Genomic DNA, 15,642 nt, shown 5'->3' on the forward strand with positions numbered 1-15,642 from the left:
CTTTTGGAAGGAGGCAATGATGATTATGAGATCTAAACCTTTGAATTATGTTTTGGGCCGAAGGGTAGAACGGGAAAAGTCATAGGCTGGGTTCTTGCATGAATATGGATTTTTATTCGAGAAGTTTTTAGTCCAAGATATTTAGATAATATTGTAGATCTCTTCAATACCTTTCCGTGGATATAAAGAACGTCGAAAACGGAGTTGGAACGAAGAAGTTACGACCGTTTGAAGTTAGGAAGATTTTTGGGTCAGTCGCGTACGCTGGGCGTACGGGGACTACGTTGGGTGTACTAGGGCATCCCTAGTACGCTGGGTGTAAATTGAGTACGTTGGACGTACGCGATCAGTGCCCAAACCCTATTTTCGTGGTTTGAGCCCTATTTAAGCTCCTTAACTTCCCCAAACCCACTCCATTCTCAGCCTCCACCTCTCCAACACCCTCTCTTGAAACCCTAACCCTAGTTTGAGCCTTGTGAGCAAAAAGAAGGTTTTTTTTATGTGTTTTGGAGTGTTCTTGGTGCACCTTGGAGAAGAAGGAACTCATTGAAGAAGCGTTGGTTACATTGGAGCTTGTGGATCCAGACCTTGTTCACCTTGATCTTTCTTCTGAAGGTATAAAGTTTGAATCTTTATGATGAAATTGTTAGATCTAGCTAGTTTTGGGTATTATGAGCTTTTGGTCACTTTAAGTGCATAAATTTTAGATCTTGGAAGTTTGTGACCTTGATATGGATAAAGTTGGAAACTTTATCCATCTAAACATCATATTGATTCAGATCTGAAGGTTGGAGACTTGGACTTAATGGATTAAGTTGAAAAAGATGCACTTTTGGTCCCTTTTATGACTTAAAGACTAGATCTTGTTTGTTGGGACCATTCTAATGGATAAAGTTGGAGCTATTAGGAACCATAAAAATGTGATCTTGGTCCTTCTATCCTTTCCATGCAAGAGTTGTGATGTCTTAATGGATTAATAAGTTAGGATTTTAGCTTTTGGACCTTCACTAGCCATGGAAAGTCATAAAGGTGGAAACTTTATGACTTAAGACAATCTTTTGAGGTTAGATCTGAGTTTAGGTGAAAAGTCCTTAATGGATTAAGTGCTTAATGGAAAGGATGGAATCAGCTCGAGTACGTTGGGCGTACTAAGCCATCCCATGTACGCGGGGCATAAGTTAAGTACGCAGGGCGTACTTAACTAGCCTTGGACTTTGACTTTTGTTGACTCCGTTGACCGTTGACTTTTTGACCAAGTTTGACTTTAGGTCAAACTTGAGGGTTTTGATTGGTGATTAAGATTTTATATGGTTCTGATGTTAGTGGATCCGCGGGAGCAAGTAGTGTATCAGGGAGCGTATCACGGTGTTCTCGGGTTTCTTCATTTCAGGTAAGTTTCGCCTCATTGTACCATGGGACGAAGGCACCAATGTCGGCCCACTAGTTGTTGTTATCTATTCGTAGATGTATTCCTTAGGGATTGTGTATAGTCATGTAGGATAGACTGAGGACTCTTGGTCTAGACTCTTTTACCTGGTCCTTGTTTGGTTGTGGTTCTAGAGTAGGATCACCTGTTCGGGTGGCTATCTCACCTGTAAGTATATACGGTTATGCATTCCTGGTATGTTAATATTTAGTATGTTGATATTTAGTATATTGATATGTTGTAGTGATATGTTAGATTTGCATCCTGGTATCGAGTATGTTACCGTGTCGTAGTGGTCTGTTAGATCTGTATCATGGTATATAGAATGTTGTTATGTGGTGGTATCTGTAGAACTGTATGTCTACTTGTACTTGTTGGTTATCATCTAGTGGAGTTCTCCAGGGACTGTATGTAGTCATGTAGGATAGCCTGATAACTCTTGATCTAGGATTTATTGCCTGTTCCTTGTTTGGTTGTGGCTCTAGAGTAGGATCATCTGTTCGGGTGGCTATCTCACCTCTGGGTACTTATGGTTACGCATTTCATGGAGGTTAGCTAGTAGCGGGACTGTATGTTGTGAGAGGACTAGTAGAAGGTAGTGAGTTGTATGATTGTTGTTTGTCTATATTATGTGCCTACTTGATCCTTATTTGTTTATATGTCGACATATGGTAGTAGTGGGATGAGGCGATCCTGTTGTGTGATGTAGGCCAAGATACCCGGTGCGGGCTGGTTGTAAGCCATAGGCACGAAGGCTCTAGAAGAGTGGTTGGGTTGAGGTGGTAGGCCAACAAACCCTGGGTATTCCAGCCCGATGGCTGAGTGGACCTGATGCATGCTTGTATGTTTATCGCATGGGGTATTTTGCGGGAAACTCACTAAGCTTTATGCTTACCCAGTTGTTTATTGTTTCAGGTATCATCAGTGGCTAGGGGAAGGCAAAGGCAGGACTGTACACACTCATCAACAACATTGAGGATTCTACGTTTTCAATAATACTCTGATTTTTAATAAATGTAATTTGGAATAAACGGTTTTCTTAATAATGGATTTATAAATTGGGAAGTTTTACCTTAATAAAAATGAAAATTTTTGGTTGTGAGAAATGGGACGGTACATCGATGCTCGAATGTTGCTTGCTTTGTGCTATGTGAAACACCTACTGATATTGATTAACTATTAAGCGAATATGTTAGGTTGCATGTTATTGAGATTAAACAGTCTTATAATGTTAGGTTGAACTCTATTGCGTAACTCTTGTTTAAGTCCAACCGTTGTAGTGCAAGGCCTCACAGTTGAAAGATTATTTAATGTTTGTTGCATGTAATTGTATTTGTGAAGTAGTTAGTAGGTATTTATGGGAGTTTCTTTTGCAGTTGAGAGCGGAAGGGAGAAAGGCAACCCCAGGAAAGCCTAGGGAGTATTTTTGTGCGGAGAATGCGCTGTTTAGCAAGGATTGTGGGTATGGTTGGTCGAAGGTGACTTAGAGGATTCAGTATGATTCTTGAGGAAAATATGGATAGGTGTGGAAGGTAGTATTGGGTCCGTACTACTGGAAGTACATGATCTATATTCGAATCGAGGAAAATCATGGGGACTCTAAGGAGCTGGTTGAGGGTAGATAACATGGTTACTACCATGATTCATTGAAGTGTATTCCCGTCTTTATAAGCCTTTTGGTTTTAGTTATTTGGAATGAGAATGAGTTTGTTAATTGTCCGGGCCTTAGTGATTATAGCAGTTTGGTTCTGATTGGTGCATACATGTGTGAGTTAGTTGATTCTATGGTCTTAAGGGCCTAGCTCAAAGTGGTGTCAGTTTGAGTCGCGGGACTCAAGAGGGGAGCGATTGTGATGATCGGCTTAAGAATTGCAGCCAAAGGCTGAGTAATCCGCCAATGGCTTAGGATGTCATTATTTCAAGGGTGAGGATTCTGTTCTTCTAGATTTCCGTGTTCAGAGGAAAGAGGAAGTAGGCATAAGATTTCAGAACTAGGTGGTAGAGTCAGCGTGGAACTAGATAGTTGTGGTTTCTATGGCAAGTGTGGGAATAAACAAGAGGATTCCTATGGTATGGTTGCCTCGAGATATTTAATATATGGGAAAGAGATAACCAATATTGTTGAGACTGTAAAAGATGAGATCAAGGTTCTGCTTTCTTTGTAATCAGTTAGGTCATGTTCTAACTGATTGTTTCAAGAAATCATGGGAAAGAGAGTCGGGACCGAAAACTTCTGTTGTATCTGATGTGTCCCAACTATGAGAATGAAGCCTCTTATTTTCATGTAAATTCTTGTGATGGGTTGCTAGATGGGTGGTTAGTTTATCAGTTGCTAGCTAGAGATTTGGTGCTATAATAGGTCTGTCAGAGTTATTGTTTGTACACCTGGACGGGCAACGTAATTCTCGAGGTGGTAGTGTTGAGGAAAGTTCTGAGGTCTCCATATGAGATTCGTAGTTTCCTTGAGTTTGATTGGCCTCTACCTGAAGGAGAATTTTATGTTGTGTTATGTATTCTGAGAGTCAAGGGTGGTATGTATCTGGTTGAGCTGGTTTGAGATTTGTTTTTGTTTGCAAAATGACGCTCGGAGGTGGTTCGAACCCTAAGTGTGTGTGTGTGTGTAGGGGGGGGGGACTGAGTATTCTGATTAGAGGATCAGCAAACCGTTTTATTTATGGTTCCGATGCAATGGGTCACATGAATCTATAGTTCGGGTATTCGAGATTTTGGTTCAAGATTTGGTCGAGACAGGGGTGCAGAGTAAGTTTCCATCACGTTTATGTATTTAGGGACATATGTGTGTTCTCACATCAGTAAGCCATTGGGCAAGGAACTCGTTGCATTCAGTAGTCCCTTTTGGAAGCGCCATGGATCTTATTAAGGGAGTGATTGAGCTGCTCAGGTTGAGTATTGATTGTCGAGGGATTTGTCAACTCATTGTATGGATTGCTATCCATAGTCTGGGATGGGCAATTTTTGATCGGTCAATCAACTTTTGAGTTCGGTATGTCTATTTTCACACGGGCTTTCTTCATTAGTTTATAGGATCATAGAGTTTAGTTTTTGGTCCATTCTTGATTGTTATTTATTTCGCTCGTTCTCAACATTTGAGGTTGTTCGATGGTTTCGAGATGCATCAGTTGAAGTGCAATGGATATGTCAACCTATTTTTGAGTTATGTATGTTGTATATCTTGGTTTCTGGGTATGTGTACCTCAATTGTTGGTGGTGGAAGTATTGTTCATAGCGCGCTCGGGTTTGGCAGTTGTACATGGTTAGTGGAAGATCGGATGCTGGGGCGACATTGTTTAGTTTTTTCAGGTGTGATTATGGATCTACGTAGAGTCCAGTGTTGGCAAGTCGTTTCAGTATGGTTGGCATTTAGGTTGATCCGATCAGGATTCTGGCAACATTTCTAGATAATTTTGGAACTGTCCTTCGAATTGGGAAGTTCTATCGAGTTAGTTGCGCATTGGTGGGATCTCCTCAGTTTCAATCAAGGTGTGGGATCTTGTTTCGGTCGTTCATGAGGATGTTTATGTTAGCGGTTGAGGTTCGTCATTTCATTAGATCTACTGGTACTTCACCCTTTAGGTAAGGTTATGAGGAAGAAGGAACGCAGTAGATCTAGGGTTAGTTATGTGTTTCCCCTTTGGGGTGTATATTGTGGTAGTTCATCAAATATTGTCATAAGGGGTGTATGTGGACTGAGTAAGATAACATGATAACGCTTGGTCCCAATTTATTGGCATGGTTATTGTTTGATTTATATCCTTTGGATTGGACACGAGTACTACTGTCTATCTATTATTCGGGTGCATATGACCATGTTTTGTCTGATTTTGCATCGGTGACAACCTAGACTGTGGAAGGATTGTGTGTTATAGAATTATATAGCTCATGTTGTGTTTGGTAAGCGCTTAGAGGGATATTGTATGGATTCCTGCAATTCGGTGGGATCATGGTTGAGTACCTTTAGTCCCTGTGGTATTGGTCGTGAGTCTTCAGGCTAGTGATGGAATGATGGCAAGATCGGTGTTGTACCGCGAGCTTATCGTTCTAGTGGTTAGACGGTTTCACGATGTTTCGTGACCCAATGATTATGTGATTCATGTAGGTGAGACCCATAGTCGAGGCCTGCTTATTATGTTCTCTTGGGTGGGACCTGTGGGCGAGGCCCGTTGAATATGTTATCTTGGCGAAATATTTGAATGTGTGTTAGAAGGACACAATGGTCTGAAGAATATAATTTGAAATGATAAATTTATAAGGGTAATTTTTGATATTTTTTTTACATTGTAGCCGTTATTTAACGGCTAGAAAAACACCTCATGCATCAAAATTCACTAGCTTGCTGCTTATTCGTCCGTCCCATTCGTTGTATTCTCCACGAAGCGCCACAACCGTGGCACCGGGGATGATGCGCACGACTGTGGCCTAGCTGCCACCTAAGCCTTGAATGATTTGTTCCATTCGTTGTATTCTCCACGAAGCGCCACAATAGCAACTTACATTTTATTTGTTCCTGGTTATATCGACATACTTTATACAAACCCGGTTTCAATAGATAACAATAATGTCCTTTACATAAACTCATGATAATAGCAACGTATTGAAAGCATGTCGTTATTACAAATAAAACTAGAATTTTTCAGGTCACTGATTGCTCTAATCATGGATAATTTGATGGTATATTGCTATTATAATTCCTGAATTTTGGTAAAGTATGTTGTTGTTTCTTGGTATTAATCTTTAAAAGAGATAATTGCATTTGTCGCATATGTTTAGCTTAGTTCACATGTTCCTTTCATTCCAATCCACATGGTTAAACAATTTCTTAGCTAAACATGCTTCATTTCCTTGAAAGTACTACTCAATTTCTTTCTGTAGTTGAAAAAAGGGACAATTGCAAGAGATATCAATGTACTTCACCAAAATTCTGGATTATACCAACAAACTTTAATAACAATAGCAACCCACATGTCTACATTCCATTTATTTCGGGTTACAACAATGTATTTTTATTTTTTCTCGTTCTTTAATATAACTCACGATTACAGCAAACACTTTCAATAGATAATAATATGCATGCTCTTTACCAAAATTCTCAATTATAGCAACACACTTTAATAACAATAACCATAAGTGCATTCATATGTGTAATTATGACTTATATATTGTATACACAAATCTACGGGATGAGAAGTGTTCAAACTGACTCACTGATTTGCAAACTTTGTAATACGGGTGAAGAATCTGCAGACCATCTGCTTACAAGCTGCTCTTTTGCTTCAGAAGTCATTAAAAGGACTCTTAACCGGTGCGAAATTCCTCGAGGGCAATTTACACAGGCGACAGAGTTGCTAGATTTTGGTGTCCGATAGGGAAATTGCCCTAAAAAACGCAAACAACTATTAGCCATTCTATATGGTCTTATTTGGGGAATCTGGAAGGCTAAGAACAACAAAATCTACAACAACATGGTTCAATCCCCTGCGACGTTAGTTGATGATTTCATCTCATTGGTTTTCTTTTGGCATAAATTTAGGGGGTCATATAACTCATGTAAATGGATTGAGTGGTGTTGTTTTCCTTTCTTATGTTGTAATTTGTAAACTCTTGTTTTTGTCCTCTTGTCTCCGGTTAGTTTTTTTGCTAGTCGCATGGTCATTTTATATATTATTCCACGTTTCCAAAAAAAAAAATTAACATCGAAAAATTAAGATATAAAATATTTTATGATGAAAGGACCTTAAAGGACTCGTGCTTTTTATTTGCCCGTCCAAAAAATGGCTATCCACGAATATAGAGGAGAGGATAAAGCAGTCATTTAACTCGGTACCCAAGCATCCTCACATCTCCGATTTAGCTCCATGTTTGACAATTTCTAACCTGAACGTCTTCCTTCATAAACTCCCCCACACCACCGCGACGCCTCCCTAATCCCCTTTTCTGTAGCGGCTTCGCGTTTACAGATGGCATTGGATAAAGCTCAGCTTCTTCTCGTAGGGTTACCTCTCTTTCTCTTCTGTTCAGACGTCTTCAACCTCTTCGCACCTGCACCTGCCAAACCCGCCGCCCATCACCACCATGTTCCGCCACAAAAACCCCAACAGTTTCAAACCGCGTCGATCCAACAACCCCTCGATTTCCCCACGCAGGTTCTATTAAATCAAAAACCATTTTCTAAATTGATTGTCATGATCGGCTTCTAGGTTGAATATCGATTGTAATCCTTCTTTGATTGTGATTTCACAGAAAGCCAGTGGGTTTGGTGGAGGGATCGGCTTAGGTAACACTGTCCAGATTGACTTCTGCGCCTCATGTTCTTACAGGTTTTAATTCGTCTCCCCCTTTCTATTTATAGTGATTATAAGGTGCTTTAGTGCTTACTTTTATGTGTTTTAGGTTGTTATGACTTGAAATCATACACATACATGTGTTTTCTTGTCTTTACTACTGAAAACTGGTTGGGTTGATATATATATATATATATATATATATATATATATATATATATATATATATATATATATATATTCGATGAGTCTGCATATGTGGTTATAGTTTTGAAAAGGTAAAGAAGTATAATAAGCAATGTTAAACAATGCAATCGTTAATTCAGAAATCAGAACTTGGGGTTTACTGAGTAATAAGCTTTCTCAAAGGAATTAATCTATTCAATCCTATAACTCACAAATTAATCAAACCCTCTAAAATCAAACATAACACATCTTGTCAGAGTCTTGTTATAACATATCACTGGGCTTCTTTTAAGTGTTACTGTGTTATACATCTTATTTTGTTATTTGTTCTTCTTGATGCCATGCATTCTTGTATCAATGAATGGTACTCTTGTTCAAACTTAATACTCCATGGTGCCAAATCTAGAGTCCAATTCCGATTTTGAACAATCAAAGACAATCCTAGTGTAATCTCAAATATCTGAGGTAGGAAACCTAAGACATTGATTGTTGTTTGACAGGGGAAATGCAGTGACAATGAAGAATATGTTGGAATCAGAATTTCCAGGACTGAATGTTGTTCTTGCAAACTATCCACCTCCACTTCCAAAACGGTTATTATCCAAAGTTGTGCCTGTGGTTCAATTTGGTGTGATTGGTGTGGTGATGGCGGGTGAACATATCTTCCCAAGATTAGGGTTTGCAGCACCACCTCCTTGGTTTTACTCCATGCGTGCAAATAGATTTGGAACCATTTCTTCAACTTGGCTACTTGGAAATTTCCTTCAAGGTTTCCTACAAAGCTCTAGTGCCTTTGAAGTTTCCGTCAATGGTGAACGGGTAAACTCACATTCACCTTTCTTTTATATACTAATCTAGGACTATCACTGTCACTGTCATTGTCACTGTAGTACAAGTCTAAGTCTGTATTTTGTATACTTGTATGTAATGTAGGTATTCTCGAAGCTGAGAGAGAAGAGATTTCCTGGAGAAATCGAGTTGCGAGAACTTGTTGGCAAAAAGATTGCGAATTCAAGAATTGTAGATGGAATCGATGGATCAATTTGGTCTTAGTGCTCATTTGGCTACTTTATGTGTTGCTTTGCATAAACCTAATGGTCTATTGTGTTTTGTTTGGTTGACCTCTTATGACATGCAAAACTTATAAATATAAAGACGGTTTTGATTGTTTTAATGTTTACAATGTTTTTGAGATTAAATTAGAGAGTACATCGGTTGGGTTGGCCCACACTGAGCAGCACGAGCCCATTGTGTGGGATAAATCAGGTACATAGTGGTCTGCTAAACAGACTGGTTAGCAAGGAGCTAGTTGCATAGCGTTTGGTTGCCTAGTTTTGTGATTTCCCCACATTCCTTTTGGGTAAACTCTTTTACACAATCGTTTTAGTCTAATGTGTTATATGATAATTGTCACTAAGGAATAGTTTTAATATTTTTAAAATGATTTTCATAAAGTCTAAATAATGAGTTTTTTTGTCAAAATGCAATTTAACTTTGCTATTTTTTATTACTTGTAAACTGTTGTGCTATATAGTAACCCACAATATCAATCTATTTCATGTAAATTGATTGTTAGTTATATTAATTAGTGTTTGTCATTAAAATTATAAATGTTGTTATGTAGCATACTAATATGAGAGACTAATGGATTAATAAAATGTTGAGAACCACATATTAGGCAGTTGGGTGTGGGCAACGCCCAAGGGGGCGTTATTGCATGTTATAACGGCGCAAACACCGCCCCACCTCCCCGTTATTGCGCGTTATTACCTTGCACGTTACTTTTCGTTACCACCACCACATCCTCTAACGCCGTTTTCTTCTTTTTTCTTCAAAACACGTGAGTGGGCGTTGTCCACTCCGACCAGTCTTAAAAAAAAATGAATGTGACCATAAAACCTTGTCTTAGTCAATTGCCAAAAAATGACAGGCAAGTAATTAGGTATTTAAATTTTGTATTAAACTATTAATAACATAAGATGTGTTTATGGTTTTGAATTGTACCCCTTTGAAAGATATATTTTTCGATTTGTTACGAAACATTTGAAGTTTTGGTTGGATTATTGAACAATAATTTCAACACATATAGTTCACTTTTACAGAAAGAACATTCTTATATTCGTACTGGTTTCTCATATGAAACCTTTTAAGAGATTTAATCACTGCTAATTGCTTTTATTTACGCATCAATGAAGACTTGCATTTAGTCGTAAGTCCCTCTCTTTAACACATCACAACACATTCGTTTTTGTTTGCATCTCTTTAATGTAAATGATGCTACAAACGTTTGTTTAAATAAAACGTAAATGCATTTTCGAGACCATTTCATTTTCTAAATTTATAATATATATGTAACAAAGCAACCCATAATCAGATCGGTGCCCGTTACCGACAAAAAAAAAAAATCAAAAAAGGCAAAATTTTAGTAATAAAAAACACTTGTACATATTTAGCAATTAGATTTTGGAAGCGACGTGTGATCCAAAAATCTATTTTTTTTTTTTTCATTTATCTTCTTCTTCAAACCGTCACCGATTCAACAGGGACCCCACTACCCTAACTTTCATCTGGAACTCCGTCAACGCCGTCAAGAACTTCAAGTTCTGCACCGGCGTCAATATATCCGCCACCCTCACCGCCGTCCTTGTTCTCAACATATCCGCGTTCGCTACCACCACCCCCATCTCCATCTTCAACGCCTCCATAGCTGATTCCACCTGAGTACATTCCTCCCCCCTCGCCATCCTCCGCGCCAATTCAAGTATAGGCGGCGCCGCAACACTCTCTTGAATCCTCGCCAATTCATCCCCTAACTCCTTCTCCTCCACCATGGTCTCCGCCTTCAACCTCTCCATCCTCTCAACCTGATCCCCGCTCAAATCCTCCACCGACTTGCTTACCAACCGAAACGCTACCCTCGGTTTAACGCCGGCGATCCAGAAAAAACTCCGCTCCAATGAGGAACACCACGGCGGGCAGAAAACGAGGAAAACGTCATAATTCGCAATTCGGGATTTTTCCTCGAAGTATTCCTGGTAATGAACGAGGACACGTGTGATTAAATCTCGAAGATCTTCTTCTTTAGATTCGTGAGAAGTTGCTAGAGTTGATCGGAGCTCTTCCAGGTAATGTTCTTGACGAACAAACCAACCTTGGAGGAAATCTTCGAATGCTCTTACGTTTCTGTTGGTTCTTTCTGCTGTTGCTCGAGGATCTCTAGACATTTTATGCTGGATATTTTTTCAGAATTTCCGGTGTATAACGACGGAATTTATAGGGTGAGGTTGGTGGTGGTGGAGATATTTTTGACGGAGAGAGAGAGAGAGAGAGAGAGTGTACAAGTGGCGGATGCGTTGAGAGGCGACTCGTGGAAGAACACACAGGAAAACCCTGGAAGAAGGAACTACCACAATGAGACACCTAAGCCTTCGTGTACAGACTGAATCACTAAAGATTTGTATCTTCATTAATTTTATATTCAGTGTGAAAAAAGATTTGGTATAATTTTTGCGATTTATTCACTAAAATGTAATATTACGAGGTTCTGTTCAAATGAAACTGGTTTGAACCGGCCGGTTGGATCGAGAACCGGAGAAAGAAACGGTTTAATTATCATCGGTTTTACATTGATTTTTCAACCGGATTGAACCAATCGGTTTTTAGAAAAACTCGGTTGAACCGATCAAAATAAACCGGTTAAACCGAATAAAAACATATTAGAAAAAAACCATTTACATAATAAACTTTGATTATTTTTTTTCAAATATATTTAGTTTTCTCTAAATAAAAACATATGGTAAATGTTATAAAGTTTTTTGATGTGTTTGTATTCATTTAAAACTATATTTTGTTTCGGTATTATACTTTTTTTTTTAACGTATATGAATTGATGTAAAATACTAAAATTTATGGTTATGTGTTATTTTAATGTATTTGGATTGATCTACAATTTATTTTTATGTATATTTTTAATGTTTGAACTTATAAACGTTAAATTTATGATTTATATATGTATGTATGTGTAGGAAAATAAGAAAAAAGATGAAAATTATAAAAATTGGTTGACACGACGGTTAAACCGAGAATCGGTCACCATACCGGTTCAACTAAAAAACTGGTTTTTAAAACATTGGTTCTACGTCACGATACAACCATATGTCTTGGAATTTAACAAAACTATTATTTGAGGCATCTCTTGCATTTGCGGTTAAAAAATTCTCTTACAATTAATAAAAGAGTAAATTACACGAATGATCCCTATGGTTTGGGGTAATTTGTGCGTTTGGTCCCTAACTTATTTTTTTAACTCGGAAGGTCCTTACTATTTCTTTTTGTTACGCGCTTGGTCCCCACTGCTTGTTTTTGTTACGCGCTTAGTCACTGTCTTACCTAAAAAGAATATTATTTAAATATGGAAAAATGGTGGGGTAGGTAAGGTAAGGTGAGGGGATAGGGTTGGGGTGTGTTATTTAAAAAAATTAAAAAAATCAATGACAAAATAGTCTTTTTAGATAAGACAGGGACCAAGCGGGTAACAAAAACAAACAGTAGGGACCTTCCGAGTTAAAAAAACAAGTTAGGGACCAAACGTGAAAATTACCCTAAATCATAGGGACCATTTGTGTAATTTACTCTTAATAAAAATAAAAACTATAAAAAATTGTATGAAAGACCAAAAAGATAACAATATAGCAAAAGATCAAAATTATAATTTATAAAATATCAATAGTTTAGTTTAAAATTAGATAAAACTTTACAAATGGTCCTTATGATTTTTATTTAATCCGTAAAACAGTCTTTATGAAACAATTTTTTTGCAAGAATGGTCATTTTGGACAAAATCGTGCACTACAGTCTACAGTGGTCCTTCTGACGGATGTCCGTTAAATTGAGCCGTTAAGTTCAGGAAAATTTGGATAATGATCATTTATGATATTTTATGAAACTTCACCTAAGGACCATTTGAGAAATTTAGAAGAAGTCTATTAAATCTTGTATTAATTAACATAAATCAAATAAAAAGACAAAAAAAAATACTAAAACATAGAAAATGTAATATTTATATAAATAAAAAATAAAACTTACTAATTTTAATCATCATGGAAATATATTTTATTTAACATATAGATAATATTTGTTGTCTAAACTTTATCTAAAATATTTAAACTACAATATATCATTAAATATTTTTGTGTTCTATTTTTTTTATCTATTTTTAATTTTTACATGATATTATTTTCGATTTATCTTTATTTTTCTTATACAAATATATTTATTTTTAGCGAAAAAAATATATACGATACATTATTATTTCTGAAACATAAACATTTTAAACATATAAACTCTTTTTATTTTCCTTTAAAGAAAATGAATTGAATGTAGATAATGTCATATTATCCATATGGTTAATTATTTTAGCATGTGTAGCGTTGTAGGTGAAAAAAAGGCTAAAGTAATTATAAAGATTTAATTCTTTTATTATCAGCTAACATACGATTATTTTTAAATTTTCCTTTGAAAAATTGATGTCTTTATTAAAGAACTAGGTTATAACCCGTGGAAACCACGGTTAAAAATTAAACGAATTTTGATAGCTAAAATTCTTAATTATTATCAATCTTTTTCAAAAAATTATTAAGTAGTAGACTTATGTAATTGTTATGTAACTTTATAATGATTGTTTCAAATAAATATGTGAATTTTTTTTAAGATACATGAGACATTATTGATGTGTAAATTAATGAAAAAAGTTATGATATTATAATAAAATATAAAGTTGATTATAAAATAAAACAATCACAATCAATGAAATAAATGAAAATTAGTATATGGCAAAATACAAATTAATTTATTGTAATAAACATATATTAAAATATAATTATAAAGTCTACTAATATATAGTAATATTTAACAGTCAAGTGCAAAATCGATGTGCAGTTTGCTTCTTGACTTTCTTAATTTGAAGAGGAAGACTTCCACTGTTAATTCCAAATTTATATTCAAGAGACTGGTCTTCATTCCCATTAGCAGGAAGTAGTGACTCAAATGGTTCACGTTATTTAAAAATCATCAATATCAAATATGTTAGTTTTTCTCAATATCAATATAAAATTAATGTCAAAAGAATATAAAGAAAACATCTATTTATACCAACAACCATATCAATTTGCAAGAAAAGATACTTATCATAAAAAAGAAGTTTTAAGGCTTTTGTTCTATAGAGGTTGGTTGAACTGTGTAATTTCGTAAAAAATATTCAAAATTAAAAAATTCACACGTTCACAATATTTGCTAGTAATATGTGATTTACCGTAACATGGACCATTTTTAAGAAATGAGCAAAAGAAAAGAATTTCACTAAATCCATTTTGCAAACCTTATAGATATCATTGTGATAAATGTTCTACGATGATAAAAGCCTATGATTTTGGTTATTATAGTGATTATCCCATAAAAGTTTTTTAAGTTAAACTACATTCATTTGTAAATTTCATGAATCCGTGATTTCAGCTGTCCAAAGAAATACATATTTCTAGTTTTACACTGTATACGTACATGTTATATGTTAAAAGTAAAAATAACTGGACATCTAATTCTAAGTCCTCATAAAATATGTTCATTATCAATACTCAATAGTTAATATCTACTGTCATTCGTCTTAATTCTTTGGTTTTAAATTATATACAATTCATTTCAGATCATCATATCTACACCTGGACAAAGCTACACCTGTTTTAAGTCTTGAAAAGAACCATATCAATGTCTATGTAAAAGCTCACAAAAGGATTTTTCACAAACCATCAACTGAAGTATTTACATCATCGACCCTTGTACCAGAAGCACCATCTATTGTTTTACTGGAATAACCAGAAAAATAAAGTTTAATAAGTGTGTCTTCTAGCCTATAAACAGAAAAATAAAGTTTAATAAGTGTGTCTTCTAGCCTATAAACAGAAAAAGAGTCACCAGTCAAAATTTTAAAGTAAAAAAAGAAGCCAATAGAATTCAATTTTCAAATAAAAGAATAAATTATTGATCAAAAGAAACCAATAAGAAATCGTTAGTAGATTTTCAGGTACCATATATCGGTTAAACAGTCTATAGCAACTGCAAAAAATACCATATAATTGTTTACAACTAATCAACCACTCCACATTATTTTGAATAATAATGAAATTAAAACCAAGATGAACAAAAAAAGCGATATGTGGATACGTAAAATCACCTGTTGATTTGTTGATTCATTGGGGGTTGCTTCCTCTACTACATTACCTTCAAATTCCTCATCTCCAAACTTAACATCATTTGTATATGTATCGCAAGGTGCATGCTGGTAAGACTGGTCATGAACAAAATAATCACCAACAGTATCTGTGCCTTGATTTGTATTTGAGTCATCAGCCTGAAAGTTAAGAGTTACTCAAAATTGTTACCAAAACTAATAAACTGGGCATTTTCCAATTATTCACTTATCCTCTATTGTTTCTCACATAATCAACTTTCACAGTTTCCACACCTACAGACAATAACTGTTATAGGTTAAAGAGAAACACTAAAGGAGGCAAAGATAGCATTTTGCGATAACATATACATCAAAGTTTTCATTTGGGAAAATTATCGAACAGCTGACATGCGTTATGAGGGGGGAAGAGAATTAGTTTTTGGTGAGGAGAAAGGAGCAATAGGGGAGATGGAGGACAATGATTCGATGCACCGAAGAGGCCTGGTGGT

The 15,642-nt window shown here is 36.0% G+C and overlaps 2 protein-coding genes across 2 annotated transcripts; one reads left to right on the forward strand and one right to left on the reverse strand.

The window, feature by feature from the left end:
• Positions 1 to 7,267: 7,267 nt before the first annotated feature.
• Positions 7,268 to 9,085, forward strand: LOC145110795 (selT-like protein). The gene is made up of 4 exons (XM_079047110.1): positions 7,268 to 7,587; positions 7,685 to 7,761; positions 8,412 to 8,730; positions 8,845 to 9,085. The coding sequence occupies exons 1-4, from the start codon at positions 7,402 to 7,404 to the stop codon at positions 8,962 to 8,964; spliced, it is 702 nt and encodes a 233-aa protein (XP_078903236.1). The 5' UTR covers positions 7,268 to 7,401; the 3' UTR covers positions 8,965 to 9,085.
• Positions 9,086 to 10,298: 1,213 nt separating this feature from the next.
• LOC145116863 (protein RESPONSE TO ABA AND SALT 1-like) lies at positions 10,299 to 11,338 on the reverse strand. The gene has a single exon (XM_079053177.1). The coding sequence runs from the start codon at positions 11,133 to 11,135 to the stop codon at positions 10,440 to 10,442; it is 696 nt and encodes a 231-aa protein (XP_078909303.1). The 5' UTR covers positions 11,136 to 11,338; the 3' UTR covers positions 10,299 to 10,439.
• Positions 11,339 to 15,642: the final 4,304 nt, after the last annotated feature.

This window comes from Lactuca virosa, chromosome 5 (assembly GCF_052849685.1).
Source record: "Lactuca virosa cultivar CGN04683 chromosome 5, Lactuca_virosa_CGN04683_v6, whole genome shotgun sequence".
NCBI lineage: Eukaryota > Viridiplantae > Streptophyta > Magnoliopsida > Asterales > Asteraceae > Lactuca > Lactuca virosa.